The sequence below is a fragment of the Spea bombifrons genome, chromosome 5 (genome assembly GCF_027358695.1).
Source record: "Spea bombifrons isolate aSpeBom1 chromosome 5, aSpeBom1.2.pri, whole genome shotgun sequence".
NCBI classification, from domain to species: Eukaryota; Metazoa; Chordata; class Amphibia; order Anura; family Pelobatidae; genus Spea; species Spea bombifrons.
The window spans coordinates 16,875,283-16,898,311 of NC_071091.1; the positions used below are offsets into that span (position 1 = coordinate 16,875,283).

At 38.4% G+C, this 23,029-nt stretch overlaps 2 protein-coding genes across 3 annotated transcripts in view; one reads left to right on the plus strand and one right to left on the minus strand.

Annotated features, from left to right (window-relative positions):
* Window positions 1–4,025, plus strand: part of LOC128496678 (probable acyl-CoA dehydrogenase 6) — a 56,179-nt gene extending 52,154 nt beyond the window's left edge. For both annotated transcript variants that reach the window (XM_053466427.1, XM_053466428.1), the window contains one exon: window positions 3,705–4,025. In XM_053466427.1, coding sequence (XP_053322402.1) covers window positions 3,705–3,798 — 94 coding nt within the window. In that variant the 3' untranslated portion in view covers window positions 3,799–4,025. The remainder of the gene's footprint in view (window positions 1–3,704) is intronic.
* A 7,235-nt stretch (window positions 4,026–11,260) lies between these two features.
* BET1 (Bet1 golgi vesicular membrane trafficking protein) lies at window positions 11,261–14,101 on the minus strand. Its single transcript, XM_053466430.1, has 3 exons — window positions 13,871–14,101; window positions 13,225–13,281; window positions 11,261–12,329 (listed from the first exon to the last, which is right to left on the minus strand). The coding sequence occupies exons 1-3, from the start codon at window positions 13,997–13,999 to the stop codon at window positions 12,174–12,176; spliced, it is 342 nt and encodes a 113-aa protein (XP_053322405.1). The 5' UTR covers window positions 14,000–14,101; the 3' UTR covers window positions 11,261–12,173.
* Between the last annotated feature and the right edge of the window lie 8,928 nt (window positions 14,102–23,029).

Below are 23,029 nucleotides of genomic sequence, written 5' to 3' on the forward strand. Positions count from 1 at the left end.
TTTGCTCTGGTGAAAGCTGTGCTCTAAATAATTAATAGACATACTGATATTTTTTGCAAGATCCCTTTGTACAACTTTGAAAGTTTTGCGTTTTCCACATAACATTGAGAGATTGTTAGATTGTTTGAGCAAGTCTAACTTGTTCTGTGATGCACTGCTTGTTATATCTACCCACTGTTTAGCCATTGAACAGCTCTGTGGAATATGAAGGGGACACCATGTACAATTAAAGGGACCTCTCAGCTATCATATGTATTATCGTATCTCAATTGCTCGCCTCAGATAATGAGGTTTTGACAGTGTATTTGGGAAATTGTCGGAACCCGTCCCGTTGGAAAGAAAAAAAAAAGGAAGCAGGAAGTGATTTGTGTGAAATAAAGTTTAATGTCACTTTCACATTTCACATTTTTAGTAGGTTAAGTTTTGCCACATTCTTTGGAACATTAGAATATCCTAAATTAGCTGCAATAAGTGGCTTTTGGAAGTGTGTAGTAATCTATTTCATGTTTGAGTGTATGACAGGATATATTATTGTCCAAGAAACATTGTACCGTGTGTTTAATAAAAACAAAGTCAGTAAGTCTGTGTCTTTCTTCGTTAGCAATGATTAAACATACACACAACAAATGAGCAAAATGCATTAATATAAATGTCAGTTTGTTATTTTAGTATTTGAATATACATGAATATGTTGGAGGAGCTTCTATTCAGGTGACCTGTAGAGCAGCACTTAAAGGAAGGAGCTGAGGGTGAGGGGGAATGATGTTGCACTACTTCTAATTGTACCTCCCTAATATTATACTGTAAACTTTAAAAAGCCTTGTAAATCTTTTAGCATCCAATAAATAAAAATATACATACATACAGTTGTGTGAAAAAGAAAGTACAGGGTGTACTTAGATTTTCACACATGGCTTCTCCATTTTGGCTTTATTTTTGTTGTTCATCTGAGGTTGTATTTACCAAATGTTTAGCCCTAATAAGGAACAGATGATTTTGATGTCATGATATGTAAAACCATAGAATTCAAGGTGTACTTTCTTTTTCACATAGGCTAAACAAAAAAGCAGAATCACAGAATCAGTAAACATTATTTAAAGCAATCACCTATTAAAGGACTTTTTTCAATTTGTTTTTACAGATTTATATTACTGTTTGTCAAAAAAATAGTGTAAAATGATCTGGGCTTTGTTTGTGGTAAATAATTTTGTCGACTATGGCAACCCAATGGAAGATCTAGTAATTCTCAAGAAATTAACTCTATTTCATGTGGTATAGGTGTGAGTTACAAGATATTTGTACTCATATAGTTATTGCTACCTGGTAATCTCCTCCACCCCTGTCATACCTGCTCCATAACCCCCTTCTATTTGGGTACAGTCGTGGTGCAGTACGATGAAGATGGATGTCTGTGCAGTCGCCAACACAGACTTCTCAACTAGCAGTGCCCTATCTTCTGTGCCTCTAAAACATCAGGTAGTGTGTAGAGCATGAAGGAACACTCTTGCTGAGGTCTGTGCTGGCAGTCCCCTGCTTTCATCTTTACGTCCCGGATGTTGAGGGGTCTAAAGAGATAGCTGCTGTGTTTAAATGAAGTAAGCTGCCTCATTTGCTCAGTATTTAATGTGTCCCTGGACCTTACAGAAGGCAAACAGGTACAATTCTTGTGCAAAATGCTAAATTTGGAGAATTGAGCAGAAATTGAGTTTGTATGGTACCTGCTCAAAATAAAAAAATAAAACACAAAAAGATTTTTGTTTATGAATTAAACACAGCTCTTATTACCATTTAAGTCTACTGCAAATTAAACATCCATGTTTGTGCTCGACATTCCTTCCATTGTAATAGAATTTGTGAGCCCGGTTACATTATTCTCATTCTCACAGTGGGAAAATCCAAATTTGGCTGCCCTTTGGGTCTGCTCTCTACAGGGCGTCTCTTGAAATAGACAAGGGGTCTCACCTGCCTTCCTCTCCCACCATGAAATAGTTCCTGGATAAATCATATTACGTGTTTAGATTCTGTAATGCATTAAGTATTTGTGCTGTGCAACACAAACATACTGATTCTGCTCTGAATAATATGAATAGCACTCTGAATATTATCAAGGAATCTATGATACTGTTGTTTGGTATCAGTTTTTATTAAAATGTACACTTTAATACATTTTTTAAAGGATTCATACCAGTGTGTAACAAGACATATAATCTATGCTATAAAACATAAAGATGATTCATTCTTTAATGCAGATAATAAAGAGAAAGCTAGGGGAATTATAGTTTATATTACAGTGCCAACTGCCAAACATAGAAAAAGCAGATGGCGCTGTCAGTTCTATCCTTGACCTAGCTAGAGAAAAATAAAAATAACTATGAGGAAAACGATGAGGCTATGATAGTGGGGGTGCCCTATGCCCTTTTGTCCAAAGGCGTTGGAGCAGATGAAGTCAGGCCCTGGGTCATATGGAAATTAGTTACTGTTTTTTGAAGACAGGGTGTAGGAACATGCCCTAAAATGAACCTTAAAAAGTATACCCTATAATGTTTAATAACAAAATAGAATAGAGTTGTCATGCTTAGTTGATTTCCCTATTTGGATTACAGGGAACATGTTCTTATCAATTTATCAAGCACTCCAGAGGTGGCCTCTCTGCTCATCCCTCACCTATAGATACGCTAATGTTTTTTTTAGGGCCTTCGTGGTGAATCACATTGCTGGGCCCCTGTTGAGCTGGTTAGAGGGATCCGTGATCTCCCCAACCAGTCCTTGAGGGTGCAGCTGCTCTCTCTCGCCTCATTCTTCCTACGGCCCTGGTGCACACGCTACATTTTAATACAGAACGTATAAATACGTCCATATGGTCCTCGAAGGACCATGCTTTATAGAGTGTATGTATACATCCTTTTGCCAAATAGGTTAAAGTAGTTCAAATATTCATTCTATTTTGCTAGGGCTGAGACACCAAAGTGTCCTTTCTGTTTGCCTTGCATATTCTTATACTGGCTGCCTGAACTAATCAACAATCAGCAATTTAATAATATGCCACAGATAGCCCAATGGGGTAATAATGGCATACACAGAGCCATCCCTGCCATGGAGCACAGTGGGGCGGCACTTTTTTTTTTAAGCGGAGGAGAGAGGGACACCGAGTGGTTTTCGTTTATCAAGTTTTCAGTACCCGCTCGGTGCCCCTCTCTCTCCTCTGCGAGCCGTCTAGCATGGTCTCGGTGGCGGCTTGTAATGCTTAGCGCCGGAATATGACGTCATTTCCGGCGCTCAGCAGTAAAGCAGAACAGGGAGACTCGCCGCAGGACTGCTAGAAGGTAAGTGAAGTACAAAGGGGGTGGATATGGTAGATAATAGGGAGGGAGGAGGGTAGATAATGAGAAGGTAGGGAGAGGAAGGGTAGATAATGAGCAGTGGCGTTGGCAGGGGCGGCATTTCATACTATGCGGCACTATGTCTTGGACCGGCCCTGGGCATACATACTGAGTATAGGAAGTTGGGATGCCTGCTCTTATAGTATATACAACTATTTTTTAATTTGTAATAGGTATTACATTGGTTTGGTGTATAAAAGTGTGAAATGTGGGAGTTGGTAAAATTTCTAGATCTACTTTAAAATAATTTCTGTAAAAAAATGAAATGACTGCGCTTTTGTTTTAATTAAAAAGCAATCTAATTTTTTTCTCTCCCCTCTACAGAGACTCAAGACTTTTGTCCATAGGAGCTGGAGCAGATGAAGTCATGCTCTCAATCATATGCAAATTTATGGGAACGCTTCCAAGCAAAAAATAAATCCTTGTAATATTGTTAAAATCCTAACAGAAAAGTTACAAGATCAACTTTATGCAATTACCAAAATGCTATAACAAAAAATCCAATACAAATGTAATTTAAGTACTCTATAATTTTCAGTATGTCAACAAAATATTGTTCTTCTCTATTTCTTGTGGTTTGATATTGATATTAATATTGTTTTGGAATAAAATGGATTTGAATAAACAATTACTTATCAATTGTAATGTTTCTTAGGAAGATGCATTTCTTTCTGGTTTGGACATTTAAAAGATCTAGGGTGAGACAGTTAAAATAAATAGAAATCAGAATGTCAAAAACTGGGAACCACCAGGATTATATTGTTGACTTTCTCTCTCTTTCAATATACAAAACCTTAAATTGACATTTGCCCCAAAAGAAAAAAACTTTGTTATAGAAGCTAATGTTATTTTTTTGGTGCTAGAAATTACTGATATACACTTTATTTTGTACAGCTGCATTACTGATAGCTGCAGACACAAGCTGATGCTGTCAATGCACATCTTGGCTAATCGACCAAGACCAGATGCAGATCAAGCAAACCTCTTGCAACTTTCCTGAATTAAAAATACTTATTTTTTTTTTAATTTATTATAAATTGGTACAGGGGGTCCAGTTAAGATCCCCACAATTGATTCATGTCAACAGGCCGCTGCGTCCCACAGGAGCAGCCAGAGACTGTTATAGCTCAGAGAAAACAGCTTGTAACTTCTAAAGTACACACTGCTTTATGTAAAGGCACTGGGGGAGGGGACATTGATTCTCGAAATAGATAATCGTGAGAAATTTACAATTTTTACCAGTTAAAACATGTAGCTCTGAAAGAAAAAAGAGCAGCCATGTTTTTCATGGAAAATGTTAACAGCCAATGAGACGTGACCTCTTCCCATACATCCACTCTACTGGGTGATATCCATCTTGATTATCAATCCTTAGAAATGTATTTGATACATTCTTGAAAAGCATACAAAGGCACAATGGAAATGGTAAAATAAAATAAGTATAATCACTCTTTTAAATAATTGCATAGTCGTGTTTTTACTCTGTAAGCTTATTCTTCTGACAATTCCATAAACCTAGGGTACATAGACACACAGAAAATGCTATTTTTACTTCAACTTTAACAATGGAAGTTAGAGTTGTTTATTGCAAGTTCCAGTAACACTTAAAGGATTTCTTTTTAATATCTGGATGTCTCCTGAAATATTCTGACATCATACTAGATTTTCAGTAATAAAAGATGTTTTATAGATCTTTCCCAACAAACTTAGGACAGTCTTAGTAAGGTAGTGTTTCTTGAAGCATAGTTTTTTACTAACAATTTATGATTTGCTTGATTTTTTTCATTATATGGTAGTCGTAAGTGATCTTGAGATACACTACATTTACTAGCATGAAACAAAAGGTTCACCTTCATGTAAATCTCAAGTGGGTATTTTATTCATAATATAGAAGGGAACAATAGTCTTAAAGAAATATGTCTGATTGCTGTAAGATGCCTTGCTGGACCGGACTTGCAATTCTATTAGAGTTATAGCCTAAATAACGTGCACAAGGGTATACTTAGGAGTGCCGCTTCAGTCCGCACGATATTACTGCACTGGATAGAAATGTCCTGGCTGAACTCCAGAAAATATTATTTACAAATATTGCACCTTTTGCTTTAATCCCTCAAGGACTAGGGCTTTTTACCCTACAGGACCAGCGCATTTTTGTGTTTTTGCTACTGTATGTCTGTCTTCAACTGATATTTACCCACACAAATATATATAAAACGTAAATGGGTTTAGCGGAATTAGTCCAGTGGACAAAAAGGCCAAAAAATGGGCTAACATGATATTGAAAAGACAAGTTTTAGAGAATTATCCTCTGATCCTGATCTTATGTATTCCAACATAATTTTAAATGGTATTCTAGTTTTTTTTTAGTTTATTTTAATCCCTACCTAACCCTAAACATAACCCTATCTAACTATCCTCACTAACTCCAGCCTCGCTAACTACCTAAAATACATTAACGATTAAATATAAAAAGGTATATACAGCATATATTTTTCTTACTGTTTCGATCTCTCTCTCTCTAGCTCATGATCAATATGTATGTGCATTTGGTTGGCTGTAAAAGTCATCACATGCATTGAAGTTCAGAGGAGCTGCTGTAGAATGGGTACTCCGGCCATGGAGTGATCAGCTACAGCAGTGACCACATGGTCACCACGATGACAGTGACATGGGTCTGTATTTTCACCAATGATGTTCCAGGTACATCATTTCATAATGTTCCTGGTACGGCATGGGTGGAGAAAGGGGCTAGAAGTGTTCCTTTAAACACTGAATCTACTGTCAGAAAAAAACAATGTTTCAATGCAAACCTGGTCTAATAGTCAAAAGGAATAGAATTTCAATAGGGGAAATTGAGCGAGATTGTTTGAAACATTTCATTTTAACTGTTACATATTAAGCCCTCTATGGAGAGTCAAACCATTTATAATCTTTTGATTGGAAGTGAAAGGTCCTTAGAGATTGTTTCGCTCTCTATCAGGCAGTGAAATATCTTGGTGTGCAATTATATATTTCTGGGATATGTAACCATCTTGTATCCTGAATATGATTTGCTTATGTTAGATTTTCTTTTAGAACTAAATTAATAGAAGTTTGAAATAGAGGCCCTTTTACACGATGAAGATCTGCTGATCCCTGATGTTTACCAGTATCTCCAATATACAATGCAAACTAAAACAACCCAACAAAGCATTTTGAAGAATTTATTGTATTTGAGGCAAAGGGAGCAATGTTCTAAATTAAACACAGGGAAACAACTTAAATTCAGTGGTGTGGTAACCCTCAATGTTGTAAGGATGTTGAATCCATGCCATTATCTTTAAATTTCCTGTAACACAGCATTTTATGTGCTTTGATGTTATACTGAACATTAGCATCTGGTTCTAGCCTTGCTTTTCCTGTATACATAGGAAGCCACATGTGACCCTCTGACCATTGTTTCATGGTCAGCTTGGAGAAGGCTTTACCCAAGTTATAAAAATGAAAGCGGAACATTAGAATTTTCCTTCATAAAGTAATTTCCCCCATTTTGGTATTTGCATCTTGAGTTAATCACTGGCTGCATTATTTTAACAGCCTCTGATATTGTCATTACTGGATTGGAAGAGATGAGGGATCATTTAGATGGGACATTTCCACCTATTCACTCGTCAGTCTTTTATTTTATCAATAGGATTTCTTCTAAAATCAGGCTAGATGTAATTAACTAAATAAAACATTTGTTGACGGATCAATTCTTTGGCTCCTGGCCACTTTTTAATCTCTTGTTTTATGGTAAAGGATCAATCCATTCTATACCCTGCAGAATATGTTTAGCTTTTGGAACAAACATTATGCAGAGGTATTGGAATCCTAAACATGGGCGCTGAAAAGGCTTCCTTTGCTACCATCATGGAAATAAAAGGAATATAAGAACATAAATATGCTCTTATACATGTACGTGCACAGATAGCCTTGCTGACGGTCATGAGATGGATAGCTAGAAGTATGAAAAGTATTTCTTAGCCAGGGACTTAACTGCAACAGACTCCTGAGAGATAATCGCCGATGCGTCACTCTCCTCGAGAAGAGGAGAAATGCATGGGAGAAATATTGTATGCTAGAAGTTGCAGGTTGTTTTATCTGATAGACGCAGCAATACAGTTGATTCCACCTTTTCAGTTTTACCTTAGATTAACAGGCTATAAGCCCTGGGGCTTCTAGTTCCCTCTGCAAACTATACCTTTAGTGCCCTCTTCTGCATGCACTTACATCCTAACAAGGGAGAAAATCAGCTCCACTCCATAGGCAGCTGCCTAGACCTTCTCTACCTGTCTGAGGTGGAAAACTTTATTTCCTACAGCAGGAAAATGTCTCCTGCCACTTCTTAACAGATTGTAGGTATCTTAAAATGGCATTGGTTACTTCCATAGAAGGCAAAGTTACTTTTAAACGTAACATCTCTTAAAAAATTGGATAACTATTCAGTTTGGTACATTTCTGGTACAGTAATAAAATCAAATCCTTCTTTTGTATTTAGCTGATAATGCCCATATACTCAGGCCCGGACTGGCCATCGGACAAACCAGGCAAATATTTTGTGCATGCACAGAGCTGGATGCCATTCACTAAATGAGAGGGATATCATAAGAAGATATGTCCTAGAAACGTCCTAGACACCATACTCTAAATTCAACAGTAGATCCTCAGGTTTTACGTGTACAGACACTTATCATCAGCAAAATACTTCTGTTGATATTTGGGTAAAGACGGGAACTGTGATTTATTACTGTCATACTTCTGAGGAGGTTTTGGTGGTTTTCTCACACCTTTGTTAATATTTTTATATACAATTAGTGCAGATTGTTCTAAAATATGGTCAACTAGCCTCTTATTGTCCCACATGCCTGTGCGGTAGGATGAAGCAGAGTGAATACTGACCAATCATGCCCCCTTCTGGTATATGTTGGAGATTCAGTGCAGAAGACCTCATACAGACCGTTTGTTTTATGTTGTAAAACATTTTTTACTGTGTTCTACGTCAGAGATTATAATATAATGTACTTTTCCTAGTAGTGGGCTTTTTGATTGTACTGTCTGTTGGCCTGTTTGTAAAAGTCTTTTGAATATGCCTTTAACAAGATTTTTAACAAAAAGCCCCAGCCGAACACCCAGTTTATTTAGGCTGGTGCGATAAAGATTTCTCTGTATGCACCGCACACCTAGCCTAAAAATGCCGGGGCTAATGAAAAATAAAAAAAAATGCATGAAAGGGTGTGAGGTGTAAAACGTGCTTCGTCATGCGCTACTAAAAGGTGATGTGATAACTTTAAGTTCAGAGTACAAAGCTTTCTCTCTATTACAAAAACGCACTTAATCATAGCCAAGAGATTGAGAAGCAATATTTTTTTTATTTTATTATTTTTTTGTTGTTGTTGTTGAAACCCTAAAGTCAGTGGCTCTGCAGTGAAGAAAAACAAAAAAAGGTGACTAGTGCCGAGCGTGCCCTAAGACCGCGGTGGGCACTAGGCCCCCCCCCATTCCTTCCCTCCCTGGCCATAAGGCCTGCAGGAGGGCCAGATCTTGTTGGTTTCTCCAGGAAAGGGTTGGGACCACTGGAACAGTTGCTAGAGGAGGAGGGGTGCTCAAAAAAGCTACCTAACGCCCCTCCTCATCAAAACAAAATAGACCTTTTTATGGGACCCACCTTGGCTTTTCAGTGGAGAAAATCTATGTACCCATTATAATTTATTAAAAATAAAATATTCAAAATAAAAAAAAAACATCTGTGCAATCATTTGGGGGAAAACTATATACAAGGTGCTCCCCAAGGAAACCCCAGCCTTAGACTGGTGTGATAAAAAATTTATCCCATATCAACCGCACACCTTGCCATAAAGGCTGGGACTAGTGCATACAGAAATAAAAAGTGCATGTAAGGGTCAAAAGTTCAAAAAGTGCTTCCCAGCATGTGCAACAATTAAGTTTAAGTGTGCTTAACCCCACACATCACTATCGTGCATAGCACTCAGTCTTGGACCAAATACTAAGGACAAATTGCAATTTCAGGGCTTCAAGCTACCCCAGCCCTAAGGCCAGAGGATCAAGCTTGTCCCTCTCTCACAAGTACTCACTTGATCTTAGCCAAAAGGCCAAGAAGCTATATTTAATTTTTTTCTTTTGGAAGCCCGAGGCGTCGTGCTTCTCGTGAGGTACTCTGTGTTCTCCGTGAGAAGCTGCAGCAGAGGCCTGATCCTTCGTAAATACATCTGACTTGGCACTCCTCGAAGGCCTGCTGGAGGGCCAGATATTTTTGGTCCCCGGCCGAAGAGGAGGACCACTGTAAGGAAGAGGTAGGGAGTCATAAGGCATCCACTATCTCTCCAACCAAGAACTGGAATCCAGTTCAGCATCTCAGGTTTTAGCTCTCTGGTACCATTACAGAAGAAAAGAGAATACTTCAAATCTCCATAAACATATCAGTCTGACCTAAGTACAACAAATGCAAAATAAATTTTCTTTGCATAAAGGCATCAACAACACCACATGTAAGCTTTCACCGTCATGGATCTTATCAGTCAGCTCTGGTTAGCTGGCACAAAGGAGCAAGGAGGTCCATGTCTGGACTTACCTTTCCACTTGGGGTGGGTCCCAAGAGATCTCTGGAGGGCAAAATACCATGCAAAACAGTGAGTTCATCTCAAATGTGTTTTATATGGCACTTTGTCCTTTGGGGCTCTCTTAGGGCTCACCGCAAGTAAAAAGGTGAGTGGAGATATGGACCTCCCTGCTCTCTTGCGGCTATATGGATTTCAACTGGCCTCTGTAGGTAAGGTCTGTGAAGCCTGAAATTTTTTTTTTTTAGCTAGGGTTGCTGCCTTGTGTTTTGTGGAAGTAAGGAAGCATTGCCAAACATTAACTTACACCCACCAGGCAAGCCTAAAGACTTGTTTTTCCGACAGAAAGTCTACAGTGCAAGGGATTCTGGCTGGGTTATGCAAATCAGTTTAACAAACACATAAAAGCACACATACAGTGCAGGATAAGTTATACATAGAAAGTCCCCCGAATATTGGATGTTATTGCACCCTTAGTTTAATGAGTGCATTAAAGGCAATAGCCACATAGGATCCAGCACATAAAGTAACAGAAAGTAGCAAAACAGCAGATAAAAGAATTGGATAGGTGCTTTCACAGCCTCTTTACCCGTTTCTCCGGATCACATCATGGTTTCGCCAGAAGAAAATCGGCATTAGAGGGCTGTTGGGGGCAGCATTTCACATAGGTCAATTGTAAACACATCTGACACCTCTTTTGGTATTTTCTTTGTAATTGTCAAGATGTATGTCCAGGAGATTAAAAAAAAATGCTAGTAGTTCTCCATAGTATAGAAAGCTGTACACGTTGGGTGTAGGACATTAGTTACCGGTAATAAGTAGATCAGAGTAACTGTAGAAATACACACTACTGTTTGTAACAAGGCATTATTACATAGTACTATGAATCTCAGCAGGTATTTTACATTTAAGTGGAATGAGTTGGGGCCCAATGGCTGGCTTGGCACAGCTCCTTAGAAGGCGAAGGTCTTGAGTCACAAGATGGAAACAACTAAAATGATTCTACCTCTTCCATTGTTGGTTCTGTGTTAATGGTGGACATATGCACAGGAGGCAATTCAGCTGGCTCAAGTTTATGCCACACTATGACTGGCACACCTACTGTCGCGGACCACCTCCAAAGTTACACTTATGACATTTCTCATGGATTTGAATTATTTCAATTGTGTGTTAATAAAGTAGCCCTTTAATATTTTAACAATAAGGTCTGTCCAAGCGCTGGGAAATGTAAGCCAATGGTGGCTGACAGAATTTATACGGTGCCATAGAATATAGTATAAAATATTTTGCCAGGAAATAAAAAACTGTTTATTTGTTCCGTTAACCTCAGACACAACTCAACATCAAACAGATTCTCAAGCAACTCATTTGAAAAGTTCTTTTAGTGGACCTCTGGTAATATCTTTTTTGTTTTGTTATACAATTGACGTTTATCCACCTGTTGTTGAACATGTCAAGTAGAAAAATATGTAGCATTTATGACATGATAAAATCCTGCAACATAGGTGATGTAACGATTAAGCATAAGTAATGAAAGACAAAGTTGGCATTTTAAAAGGATTCGTATGAGCCCGATTTGTGCATAAAAATAGTTTAACATGTAGGAACGTTTTTTTGGTGCACAAATAGCAATGCAAAGGTACATCAGGCTGGAACAAAATGCATATCTTCAACTTGCGTATCATTGCTTCTTCAATATATAAAATGCTATAGTATGCAAACCTTAATCATATTCTCAGGTAAGTCGGTTAATGAGAATTACTAGAAAAGTTCTAAAAATCCAAAATTATTATGTAAAACTGTCTCATCGATATAACTATTTGTTTACTTGTAGAACATAATGGACACCGGAAAAAACTAGGGCATTTCCATAAGAATGTCCAAGAAACAACACCCTACAGGTTTTTGATGCAGTGCCTGGATTGAAAGTTCTCTAATGTGCAAGTGGAAGAGGTTATCTTAATATTTATTCCAATTTGGAAAAAGTGGGGCACTCAGGTGCTTCCTTTAGTAAGTGGTTACAATTCTAATAAAAAGAGAGCAAATTTCCCCACTGGCAGAGCCAAACAACATTTCCCAATTTAAATATATTAGATGTCTAATTAAATAACGGACTCCAAGTACAGGCACTGACTGGCATACTACACAGAACAAACCATATGGGAATGGCACATTATCCAATAAACACAACGCCTTATCACCTGAGTTTGAGAAACCAGTAAATTACAAAGAAAACAAATAATGAAAACAACATCATGTAGCAAAGAAGCTTAGTCTGGCTGCCTCTTGATAAAACTTTCAGTCTGCCCATCGTAGCCCCTAAAATTCCACCTGCAGAGTCAAAATCCGAATCCTGCAAAAGAAAAGATTTTAAGGTTAGCAGGAGTATAATAAGAGTAGGGTAGACACACATATTACCGATACTTCATACAGTAAAGGCTGTTGTTCTTCAGCATCTCAGCAAACTAACATGTCATTTAAAATCTACCCTACGTTATTAATGGAAGGGTCCTGTCCCCCATACTCCCTACAAGACTTGACTTATGAAAAACTCTACAGGGGTGCTCGGACCCTCCTATTTCACTTATCCCACATACTAAGTGAGGGGTCTCATTTGGGTTCAACCCTCAACTACAAAGGCAGAACACATTAGGAGCACATGGCTTGTATATAATTTCCGCAAACACACTGCATATAGGGGTGAATCCTACCAAAACAACAAAATAATATGGTAAAGGGCCACTAAAGCCATCGTATGCAGTTTAAAGACTTTAACAGTGCAGTGTCATTAAATTAATATTTTTTTCTTGCACATGCATGGAGGGATTCACCAGACCCCCATACATTTGCACTGCAGAAGATGTCTCTTATCAGACTTCCTGGGGCTCTAATGCAAACCCCTGCACACACACACATATATATATATATATATATATATACACACACACACACACACACACACACACACACACACACACACACACACACACACACACACACACACACACACACACACACACACACACACACACACACCGGTATATTTCAATGAGGTTGCATTAGTAATTATAATAAAACAGCATTTTTAATAAATAATTCACTCAGTAAGCAAATATAATGCTGTTAAATGGCCGAGGGCTTAATCAGGGTGCTCTCGAGAACTGCAAAACAGGATTACGGATTTTCAGGAACTTGTGACGACACTTCTGTGTGTTGAACGTAGAATCCTTGTAACGCAAACTTCTTACCATTTCTCCTAGCAATTTATTGTGATATTTAACTTCGGTTCCAATATCAATGGATAGCTATAAAAAAAGAAAAAAAAATTGGATATTAAATCATTTTTAAAAATTGCGCATTGTTACCCGCAAGTGCATCAGATGTTTGAAACATCTGATTTTACTGATAATAACCTAACTTCATGTTAACTGACCAACACTTAGAATCAGTGGGCCTTATTTCTGGTCCAAACATGTAGTAATCTTGTAGTCTGGCTGATTGATCATCACTTAAGGTTTTGAACGCAAAAGATTGCTATATATATAATACTAAAGCATAAAACATACTAAGATGCCCCTCTGGTGCCAGTTCAGCTTCTCTGGAGGTTCTAAGCCAGCTGAGAGTCTTTAGCTGCCCTCCCTGGTGGTCCTGCCATTACCATATTGCTGTGCTGGACATCACGGGAATCGTACACCCAGTTAATGTGTATCCCTAACCCAGCTCTACACTGCACAGCACCGGGTATACAGGGTAAGCTGCACAGCACCGGGTATACAGGGTAAGCTGCACAGCACCGGGTATACAGGGTAAGCTGCACTGTGGTCACCTGTCAACCTCTCACAGCTACCGAGTACGGTGGCCGTCAGGAAGGATAACTTGTCAGTGGATGCTCACAGATTTTAACGCGCTGGCTTTCATCCTCAGGCTCTCAGTCAGCCTCTCGTTCTCCTCCTCCTGCATGCTGTAGCCGCTCATTTCGTGGCGCGGAGCCCCGTCTCGGTGCTTCATCCCATCCCGAGCCATCCTGTCAGCCGGGCTCTCCGTACCCCACACACAGCCACACAGAAACCAACAGCTCCGGTTGCAGGATACACTGATTACGTGTACTGAACTTCAGCCTCCGTCAAAAACGAAAGCGGCAACGTAACAGTACGGCTACCGGCGAGGGACAAACTCGTTGAAACTCGTTTTGTCCGTACTGTGCTTTAGGTTTGCTACTACCGTACAGCCTAGAGATGTAATGTAGGGGCCCGTATAGGATTACCAGTATATGTTCCAAAATGTACTTAACTCAGTCATGCAAAGTCTGTAATTGTGCTTTATTTAACACAATACATTATTTTAATCTAATTCAAACATTATTGTAATAGGGCCAGGTTTGCGGGTCATATTTGGCTAAAACAGGGGCGTACCTAGAGTATTTGGCACCCGGGGCGGATCCTGTAAGTGGCACCCCCCCCAAATGTAAAGACATCTACAGAATTATGTTGGCAAGAATATTTATTGCACCAATTTGTAAACTGTATGTCAACTGTAAACAACAAGAAATCTGAAAAAATAAATTAATAACTTATAAGTAAAATAAATATATGTTTAAATAACATTTACTGAACATATAATAGTGCTTTCTTTAATAACCCCCCCAAAAAACAACAAACACAACAAGTTTCTAAGAAGACCTAACAAATGAGTGACAAACATTACAAATTAAGTACTGGCTAAGCAGCTAAAGACACTATAAACTAAAAAAAATTCTGATATTATAATCAGGAGTCACCATAACATTGTTCTCTTTTTATTTAAGCATTTGCATATATAGTGGTGTTGCCATGTCGACTCATGATTATATATACCATATGAACCAGACACTGACTGTGGTATAGCATGACACATATCACTATATACTGAACCAGGCAGTGACGGTGGTACAGCATAATGCCTATCACTCTATACTGAGACAGACATTGACGGTGGTGCAGCTTAAGTAATTTCATTATATATTGAGGCAAACATTACAGTGAAACAGCATAACTCCTATCACTATACACTGAGCCAGATACTACAGTGGAACAGCATAACACCTATCACTATAACTGAGCCAGATATTGATGGTGGTACAGCATAACCGCTATCTTTATATACTGAGCTAGACACTTATAGTAGTACAACATAACTATCATTATACACTGAGGCAGACATTGACAGTTGTGCAGCACAACTGCTATCATTATATACTGAGACACGCGCTGACAGTAGTACAACATAACTGTTTCCATTATATACTGAGGCACGCGCTGACGGTGGTACAACATAACTGTTAATATATACTGAGGCCCACATTGCCGGTGATACAGGATAACACCTATCACTTTATACTGAGCACACATTGACGGTGGGGCAGCGTAATCCATATCACTATACATTGAGCCTGACATTTACAATAATGCAGCATAACCCATATCACTATATACAAAGCCATTGATGTGGTGTAGGCCTACCACTTCAGTGTCTGGCTTAGTATATAGTGGTAGGGGTTATGCTGCATTATTGTAAATGTCTAGATCGATGTATAGTGATAGGGATTATGTTGTACTGCCCTCAACTGCAGATCAGGGGAAGACTGTGAGAGTCAGTACAGCCTTCCCTTCTTCTGACTGCACCGTGACATTGGGAGGTCCTCTCCCCGTAATCATCCCCAAAGTCCATTTGTCCCCTACGTCACTAAACCACAACTCTCTTTTAATTACTCCCTGTAGTTCAGGTATAGATCAAATAAACAACACATGGAAACAGCACGTGCAACTGAATAAGACATAAATATCCTGTATTTACAGGTATACATAAATAATGTATGGAAACATAGCATTGCAGGTATAAATCAACAGAACACACAAACCCAGCATTGCAGGTATAGATCAACTGGAAATCACTCAGCACTGAAGGTATAGATCAAATAAACAACACATGGAAACAGCACCCCAGGTATTGATCAACTGAATAAGACATACAAATCCTGTATTTGCTGGTAAACATAAATAATGTATAGAAACATAGCATAGCAGATATAGACCAACACATTAACACACAAACCCAGCTTTTCAGGTATTGATCAATTGGAATTCACATAAAAACTCAGCATTATAGTTATAGATAAAACACCCTAAATTACAGGCATAGATCACAGATTGCACACCCCAAAGCCAGCGTCCACATTGCCCACATAGAACCTGACCAGCACCCTGCGGTGGGGGTGCAAGGCCTCTGTCTCCCAGCTCTGCCACTGTACGGAACAGTATAGAGTGATGGGAGTTATGATGTACTTTAGAGCATAATTATAATGAAAAAGACATTGGAAATGGTACAGCATAACACCCATCACTCTCACACATTTACCAATCAACACTTACCAATCCACAGATTCCACACATACCAATCCACAGATTCCACACATACCACACATACCAATCCACAGATTCCACACATACCACACATACCAATCCACAGATTCCACACATACCAATCCACAGATTCCACACATACCAATCCACAGATTCCACACATATACCAATCCACACATATACCAATCCACACTTATACCAATCCACAGATTCCACACATACCAATCCACAGATTCCACACATACCAATCCACAGATTCCACACATACCAATCCACAGATTCCACACATACCAATCCACACATATACCAATCCACACATATACCAATCCACAGATTCCACACATACCAATCCACAGATTCCACACATACCAATCCACAGATTCCACACATACCAATCCACACATATACCAATCCACACATTCCACACATACCAATCCACACATTCCACACATACCAATCCACACATTCCACACATACCAATCCACTCTCACTGTCACTCAGTCTTAATGAATGATTTCCTACCTTCTTTTCTACTTCTTTTCTGCTTCTTTTCTACTTCTTTTCTGCTTCTTTTCTACTTCTTTTCTACTTCTGTTCTACTTCTTTTCTTCTTACAGCAGTCTTTTCTTTTTACAGCAGTCTTCCTCTTCGCTCCTCTTCTACTGTCTTCTTCCGGGTCAGAGGGCACTGTGGGCGCGGCTTCAGTGCCGCCGGGGTTTGTTGTCAGATCCCGGCGGCACTGAAGCCGCGCCCACAGTGCCCTCTGCACAGCAGCAGTTGCCGACTTGCCGGGCGGATCGCAAGGGAGCAGAATCGGAGGTCTTTAACAGACCTCCGGCTCCCTTGAGTGATTTTAAGCCGGTTCAAGGGAACCGGCTTAAAATCACTCAAGGGAGTCGGAGGTCTGTTAAAGACCTCCGATACCGCTCTCTTGCGAGCCTGCTCCTCCAGCGGCGGACATTACTGTCCGTCTCTGGAGGGGTGCCGGGTGCCGGCAAGTTGGCACCCCCCTGATGAGCGGCACCCGGTGCGGACCGCCCCCCCCGCCCCCCGCTAGGTACGCTACTGGGCTAAAATAACCAATACTCGTTCATTTATGTTATTTTGTTACTTTTATATGGTAACTTTTTGAATAATATTTTATGGGTGTATGTAGTAACCAAAATCATATCACATGTTATATCAGTAAAAATACTTAACCCCTTAACCCCCCAATTATTCCCCTATAATTTCAAAACAAAATAGTACAATATAGCACAAGATAGTTAGAAAATGCCAGTGTGGGCTGGGAGTGATGGGAGTTCAAGATAAAAAAAAGCTTATCTTTCTATTTGAAAACAATATATTTGATTTTAAAAAATGAATGTGTGTTGGTTTTGTTTTAATTCTTTTTACATTTTGTTTTTTAGGTGAATGGGTTAGTGTGTGTGGGGGGTGTTACATGTGACTTTGACAGTAAAGAGGTTAATTTGATACACTGAGGTAGCTTTGCATTACTGTTTTGAGTGTTATCCACAGCCCCCAAATTTGCAGATCTTCGCCTATTTTAAGGTGATATAATCTATATATAGAATATTTACTTGATGAAAAACTGCTATCATTTCCAAGCTCTCCATACACATGTCCAAACAAAAATGAAACACCTATCATTAATACATAGTGTAACATACGTGTGTACTGTGAAAGCCCAATAGTTATAAAGCATAACTTAGTACCACTTAATACTTTTTCCAGCAATTCTCCTGCATTCTGCATTGAGCGGCTTCTAAGGACTGGACCGGCAAAGGTCAATCATACAACTGCAAGACTTTATATAGTTAGTTTCATGGAAATATCAATCTCACTGGGAAGTGATATAAAAAAGGAGTATTAATATACAAAGCTTGTAACGTATAAAAACCCTGTTTTGGAAATATATTTCATAAATCAAAATACAAAAATTATTTATTTGGAGGACAAGTAGAGCCTTTTTCTAACCATATTCATATACAGTATGTAAAAAAAAACCTGAATAACTGTTGCTGTTCTCTTTCCCCTTTCCAGCTCACGTTCACAATGAGGAAGAATAAGACAGAGAACAGAGACAAAGGCAGTGCTTACAAGCATTACCTTTGCCATGTGACTGTATCTGTGTATGTGATTGGCTGCAGGGCCGTCATCAGAAATCTTAAAGCCCTTATTGGCTGTATAAATACGTAAAGTGGAGCACAGTACCGCCATCATTCATTGTCAGTGTCTAATTATCTAACTTCCTCATACAGACTTCCCTTCTTTAAAATAATTTAAAATCACACAAAAGGTACAAGAGGGCCCTGCTCTTGTGAGCTTACAATCTGGAAGTGAAACAAAAGGAGAGGATAACTATTTGTCGTCACCATATCAATGTACTCCCCAGTTGCTCAGGAATATCCCCACTTTAATACCTCTTTATTATCGCCCCTATCCCTTTTCACTGCACGTTTTGGTCCCGCTCTCCTATCAGCCATACTGTGCATATTACATCTGGGACACAGAATGGCCCAAGGGGGTACTTTTCATGTCAGTCATTGCAAAATGCTCATGGCCTAATGCATAGTGTGCAGACAAATGGTCCTGCATTGTTCTTTACTGTGGAATTACAAAGTGTGCATATAGTTGCTCAGTCATACATGATGTATTTTTATTGACCTATCCTGTGCAAATGAACCTTTAGTCATCCCCAATTCATCTCATCAAATACTTTGACTTAATAGGGTTATTATGACATGACCAAGTAGTGAAGTCAATGGCAGCATTCTGCCTTCATCTATATTTGCCTATAGTATGAAAGTGTATAAATGATTAGCTCCAGGATGCGATATTATGAATTAAATCTAAGAGTACATCACAGAAAGATGCAGCGGCATCGGGATCTATTAAAAATGAAGTGATGGAGCGATAGCCCGAAGCGCAAAAAGCTCAGGGTTTCCTACTCTGTGGTCCCATTACTGTCACCGCAGAGGTTCAATTGCTCTGTGCTAAGTCTTTAAGTCTAAAAAAGAACCTTTTGGCAAAAATAACTGCAGAGAAATTAACTTACAGTCATTTATCACTGTATTAAAATCTTACATGCCCACACATTCATGAAAAATGTATAGAAGTGGAGATTAGAATGACTGAAAATCTCTTGTCAGATTCTATGTTTCTATGTAAACCATGTACTGGAGAAAAGATTCTTTGTCATCAGTCTGAAGTAAAACTCACGTTGGTATCTAAATGGATGTGACATTGTGTGACAAACTGGTTGCCAATGACCCCAGTGTTAAGAAACTGAAACAATAGTTGTTTTTGGCAATTAAGACAAACTTGAGTTCTGGGCAAACCTTACAAATATGAGGTCATGATGGAGCTGGTGATAGATTGTCTCTAATTGTTTAAATAGCCGTCTGCAGTGGTGTCTTCTTAGCATGCTCCTGTAACTTTCCCCAATCCTTTCATCAGTAAACTTAATAAAAAGATGAAAATGTGTTTCAAAATAACGTATCAAGTTGAACATTTAGTAGAAATGCTTTTTTTTTCTATTGTGGAATGCTCCTTAAATACTCACATGATTTGACTTACTCATTCATCCTTCCACTTTAAAAGTTGATTTGCTCCTACTGCCTTACAAGAATTATGAAGAAGAGGGTGATTTCAGTACAAACAAGACATGTAGCTTTTCACCCTTAACCAATAAAGTAACTTTTAAAAATCAATAATTTTAAAAACAATACTATGTATTCAGGTGTGAATCAAGGTTTAAAAACTGTTACAAGGGGCCCCCTCCAGAATAAGTATGTACCTAAACATATTCATTGTATGTGTATATATATATATATATATATATATATATATATATGCAGTCCACAAGGCTTGCACTCAGCTTTCATAAATTGATAATAACTACTTGCCCTGGTGCAGCTCCTGGCCAGATGCATTCAAAGTCCAGAATAATACTTTATTCAACAAACAAGCAGCATGAGAAGAAAAATTACCTTTTTCTTTTATCAGTTTGGCCTTCATCTAAATTTAGTAGCACAAAATTTTAATTTATAAAATAGGAAAAATGGCATGCTTAACAACTTGTAATATACATGTAGGAAGCAACAAATTTAAGCAACCTATAATAATGTGAGGTTTCCAAATCCTTCTTTCTTCATTCCCCTGAAACTGCGAAGATTATAAAACTTGTTTAAAGACTATAAAAAGTGTTTAAATATTTTTTGAGACACATATAAATTTAGAGTTACTCTTGTCAGGTCTTTGGAGTTTTAAATGTAATTTAAAGAAAATATCTACTTCTTGTGTTCAGCGCTGTTCTCTTACATATTTGTATGGACAGTTTTATCATGATATGTAGGTTATTAAATGTTATATTGTTCATAAAACTATTTTAATTAGCTTAGCCATATGTGGCCGTATTAAAAAAAAAATCCGTCTTTCTTGCTTCCTTTCATCAAGATAGTATCATAATTTGGATTTTCTTTTTTAAAAAAGCCTTTCAATTACTAAGTACACATCTATGGCAACGAATAATCCCAGTTTTTCCAATCTTTTGATTTGTAAAAATAAAAAAAGGCTTTTTCAAACTTTCTGCTTTCATCTACCATTTACTTTAAATGTTAAATGAGAAAATACAGTTTCTAATGCTTTCACAAATATAGACTGCAAAACTGTATATTTTCATCATATGATATGAAAATAGTCGCCTATTTTATATGTGCTTTCATCTCGAAGCAAAATAACATTTCTATCCCAAGTACAGAGGAAACTACTGTCGGAAAAAACTTTTCCAATTTTTATTTCTTTTGCGGAGCCTAGTTCTTTGAGTGCTTGAAAACGTTGTATTCACTAATAGCTGTCGCAGAAGGAGGCTTACTGCGTTTTATATTTACCTTGTTGAAATGTTTTGTCTTCATACAGCCTGACAATGTACATAGATGTGCTTTAACCCCTTAAAGACAACGGGTTGTCCTTCAACCCATTAATGACTATGCATTGTGACCTTTGTCGTGAAGGGGTTAAATCTAATAAATTTAATCAGCTGAAAACAAAAATCTCCTAGTAACATGATTTCATTTTTTAATGGTCCTTCAGTCGTAAAGATATCGTAACAGCATGCTACATTTGCATTAACCCTCACAGGTTCCTGTTTGAACTGCATGAAGAATAATATCTGCAATCTCCTTTGAAGTTATATTAAGTTACCAAATGCAGGTCAAGGTGGTGACTGACCTCGGGAATTCCTGTGTCAATCAGACTATCTGTATTGATGCGATGATAATGATGATTTTAAATTTCACCACTTGAAGCTGTTTTATCCCCCAAATTCATATTTCATATAATCCAAATATATATATATATATATATATATATATATAATCCAAATATATATATTAAACAGATTATGTATTTACAATGGGAGAAGCTGGAAGTCCTTGTTCTCACGATCTACATAATTATTTCTCACACAGCTATTGATTAGTTCACACAGCCTTCTATAGGGTAAGGAGGAAAAAAAAGGGTGATGACTTAAGGACAGTAGACTATAAAGCGCCAGGTGTGCCACGTTTGAACACAGATCTCCAAAAAAGTTGTCAAACAAAAAGCACAAAAAAGTTTAGGTTGTTTTAATAAATGAAGTGATTTATGCTAAAAGCTGTCTCAGCAAAAGCCCTGCTAGAAGTGTAGTGAGATACGTGCCTCTGTGGGAAGTAGAAGGCGCATCATGTTGGTGAGCCCTGTTAAGGGTGAAACAGCTGTTCATGGGTGGTGCCTCTGTCCTGAGCTCTGCATAAAGGCATACATTTGCTCCAAGAGGTCCATGTATAAGGTAGATATAGGCTAAAAGATATTTGTTGTTAACCTAATCTGCATATACCTATCCAGAATCCCATGCAGTAGTGGAAGCACTACAGGATTTTTGTAGTAACAGCAGGTCTCTGGGCTTATCTGGTGGTTGCCAATTAGTGTTAAAAAAATGCTTCTGCGACCCCTTTAATTTTAAGTTGAGTGGTTTTCCTTCACTTTTACCCCACCGCAACTTATGTGGTGTGTGTGTGCAATATACACTTCATGCTGATGAGTCCTGTTAAGGATGAAGTGGTTGCCTTTTGACTAAGAGGATGAGGGAAAAAGCTTCGTCCTCTGGGCTGAAGTGCCCTTTTTGAGCCCCTAGACCATCCCTGGGTGTGTTTACAGTATTGTGCTATGAATTGTAAGGAACAAGTAAGTGCATGAAGATCACTTGGAGTTATACTTTCTTTTGCTGTTGCCTAGCCCTTACAGGCTTGGAGTGTAATATTTATTTTGTAAATCCAGTGAAGGGTGGCTGCAGCTAATGGATACTTTTTTCAATTGCATTTGTTTGTGATCACATCTGACTACGAGTTTTATTAACAGATTTGTGTGATTCTTTTTTTGATACATGTACAACATGGAAAAGAACTTAAAACAACTGTCCATTACTGCTCCTCTTGCCTAAGCTATGATTAAAGGCTATCTAGTACATTTGCTTCAAGGGATCCATGTATAAAGTGGATATAGCGGCAAAAAGGTGTTGTTAATCTAATGTGGACACACCTACCCAGAATCCCTTGCAGTGGTTGCAGCGGTACAAGATTTCTGTGGGAAAAGCAGGTCACTGGGCTTGTCTGGT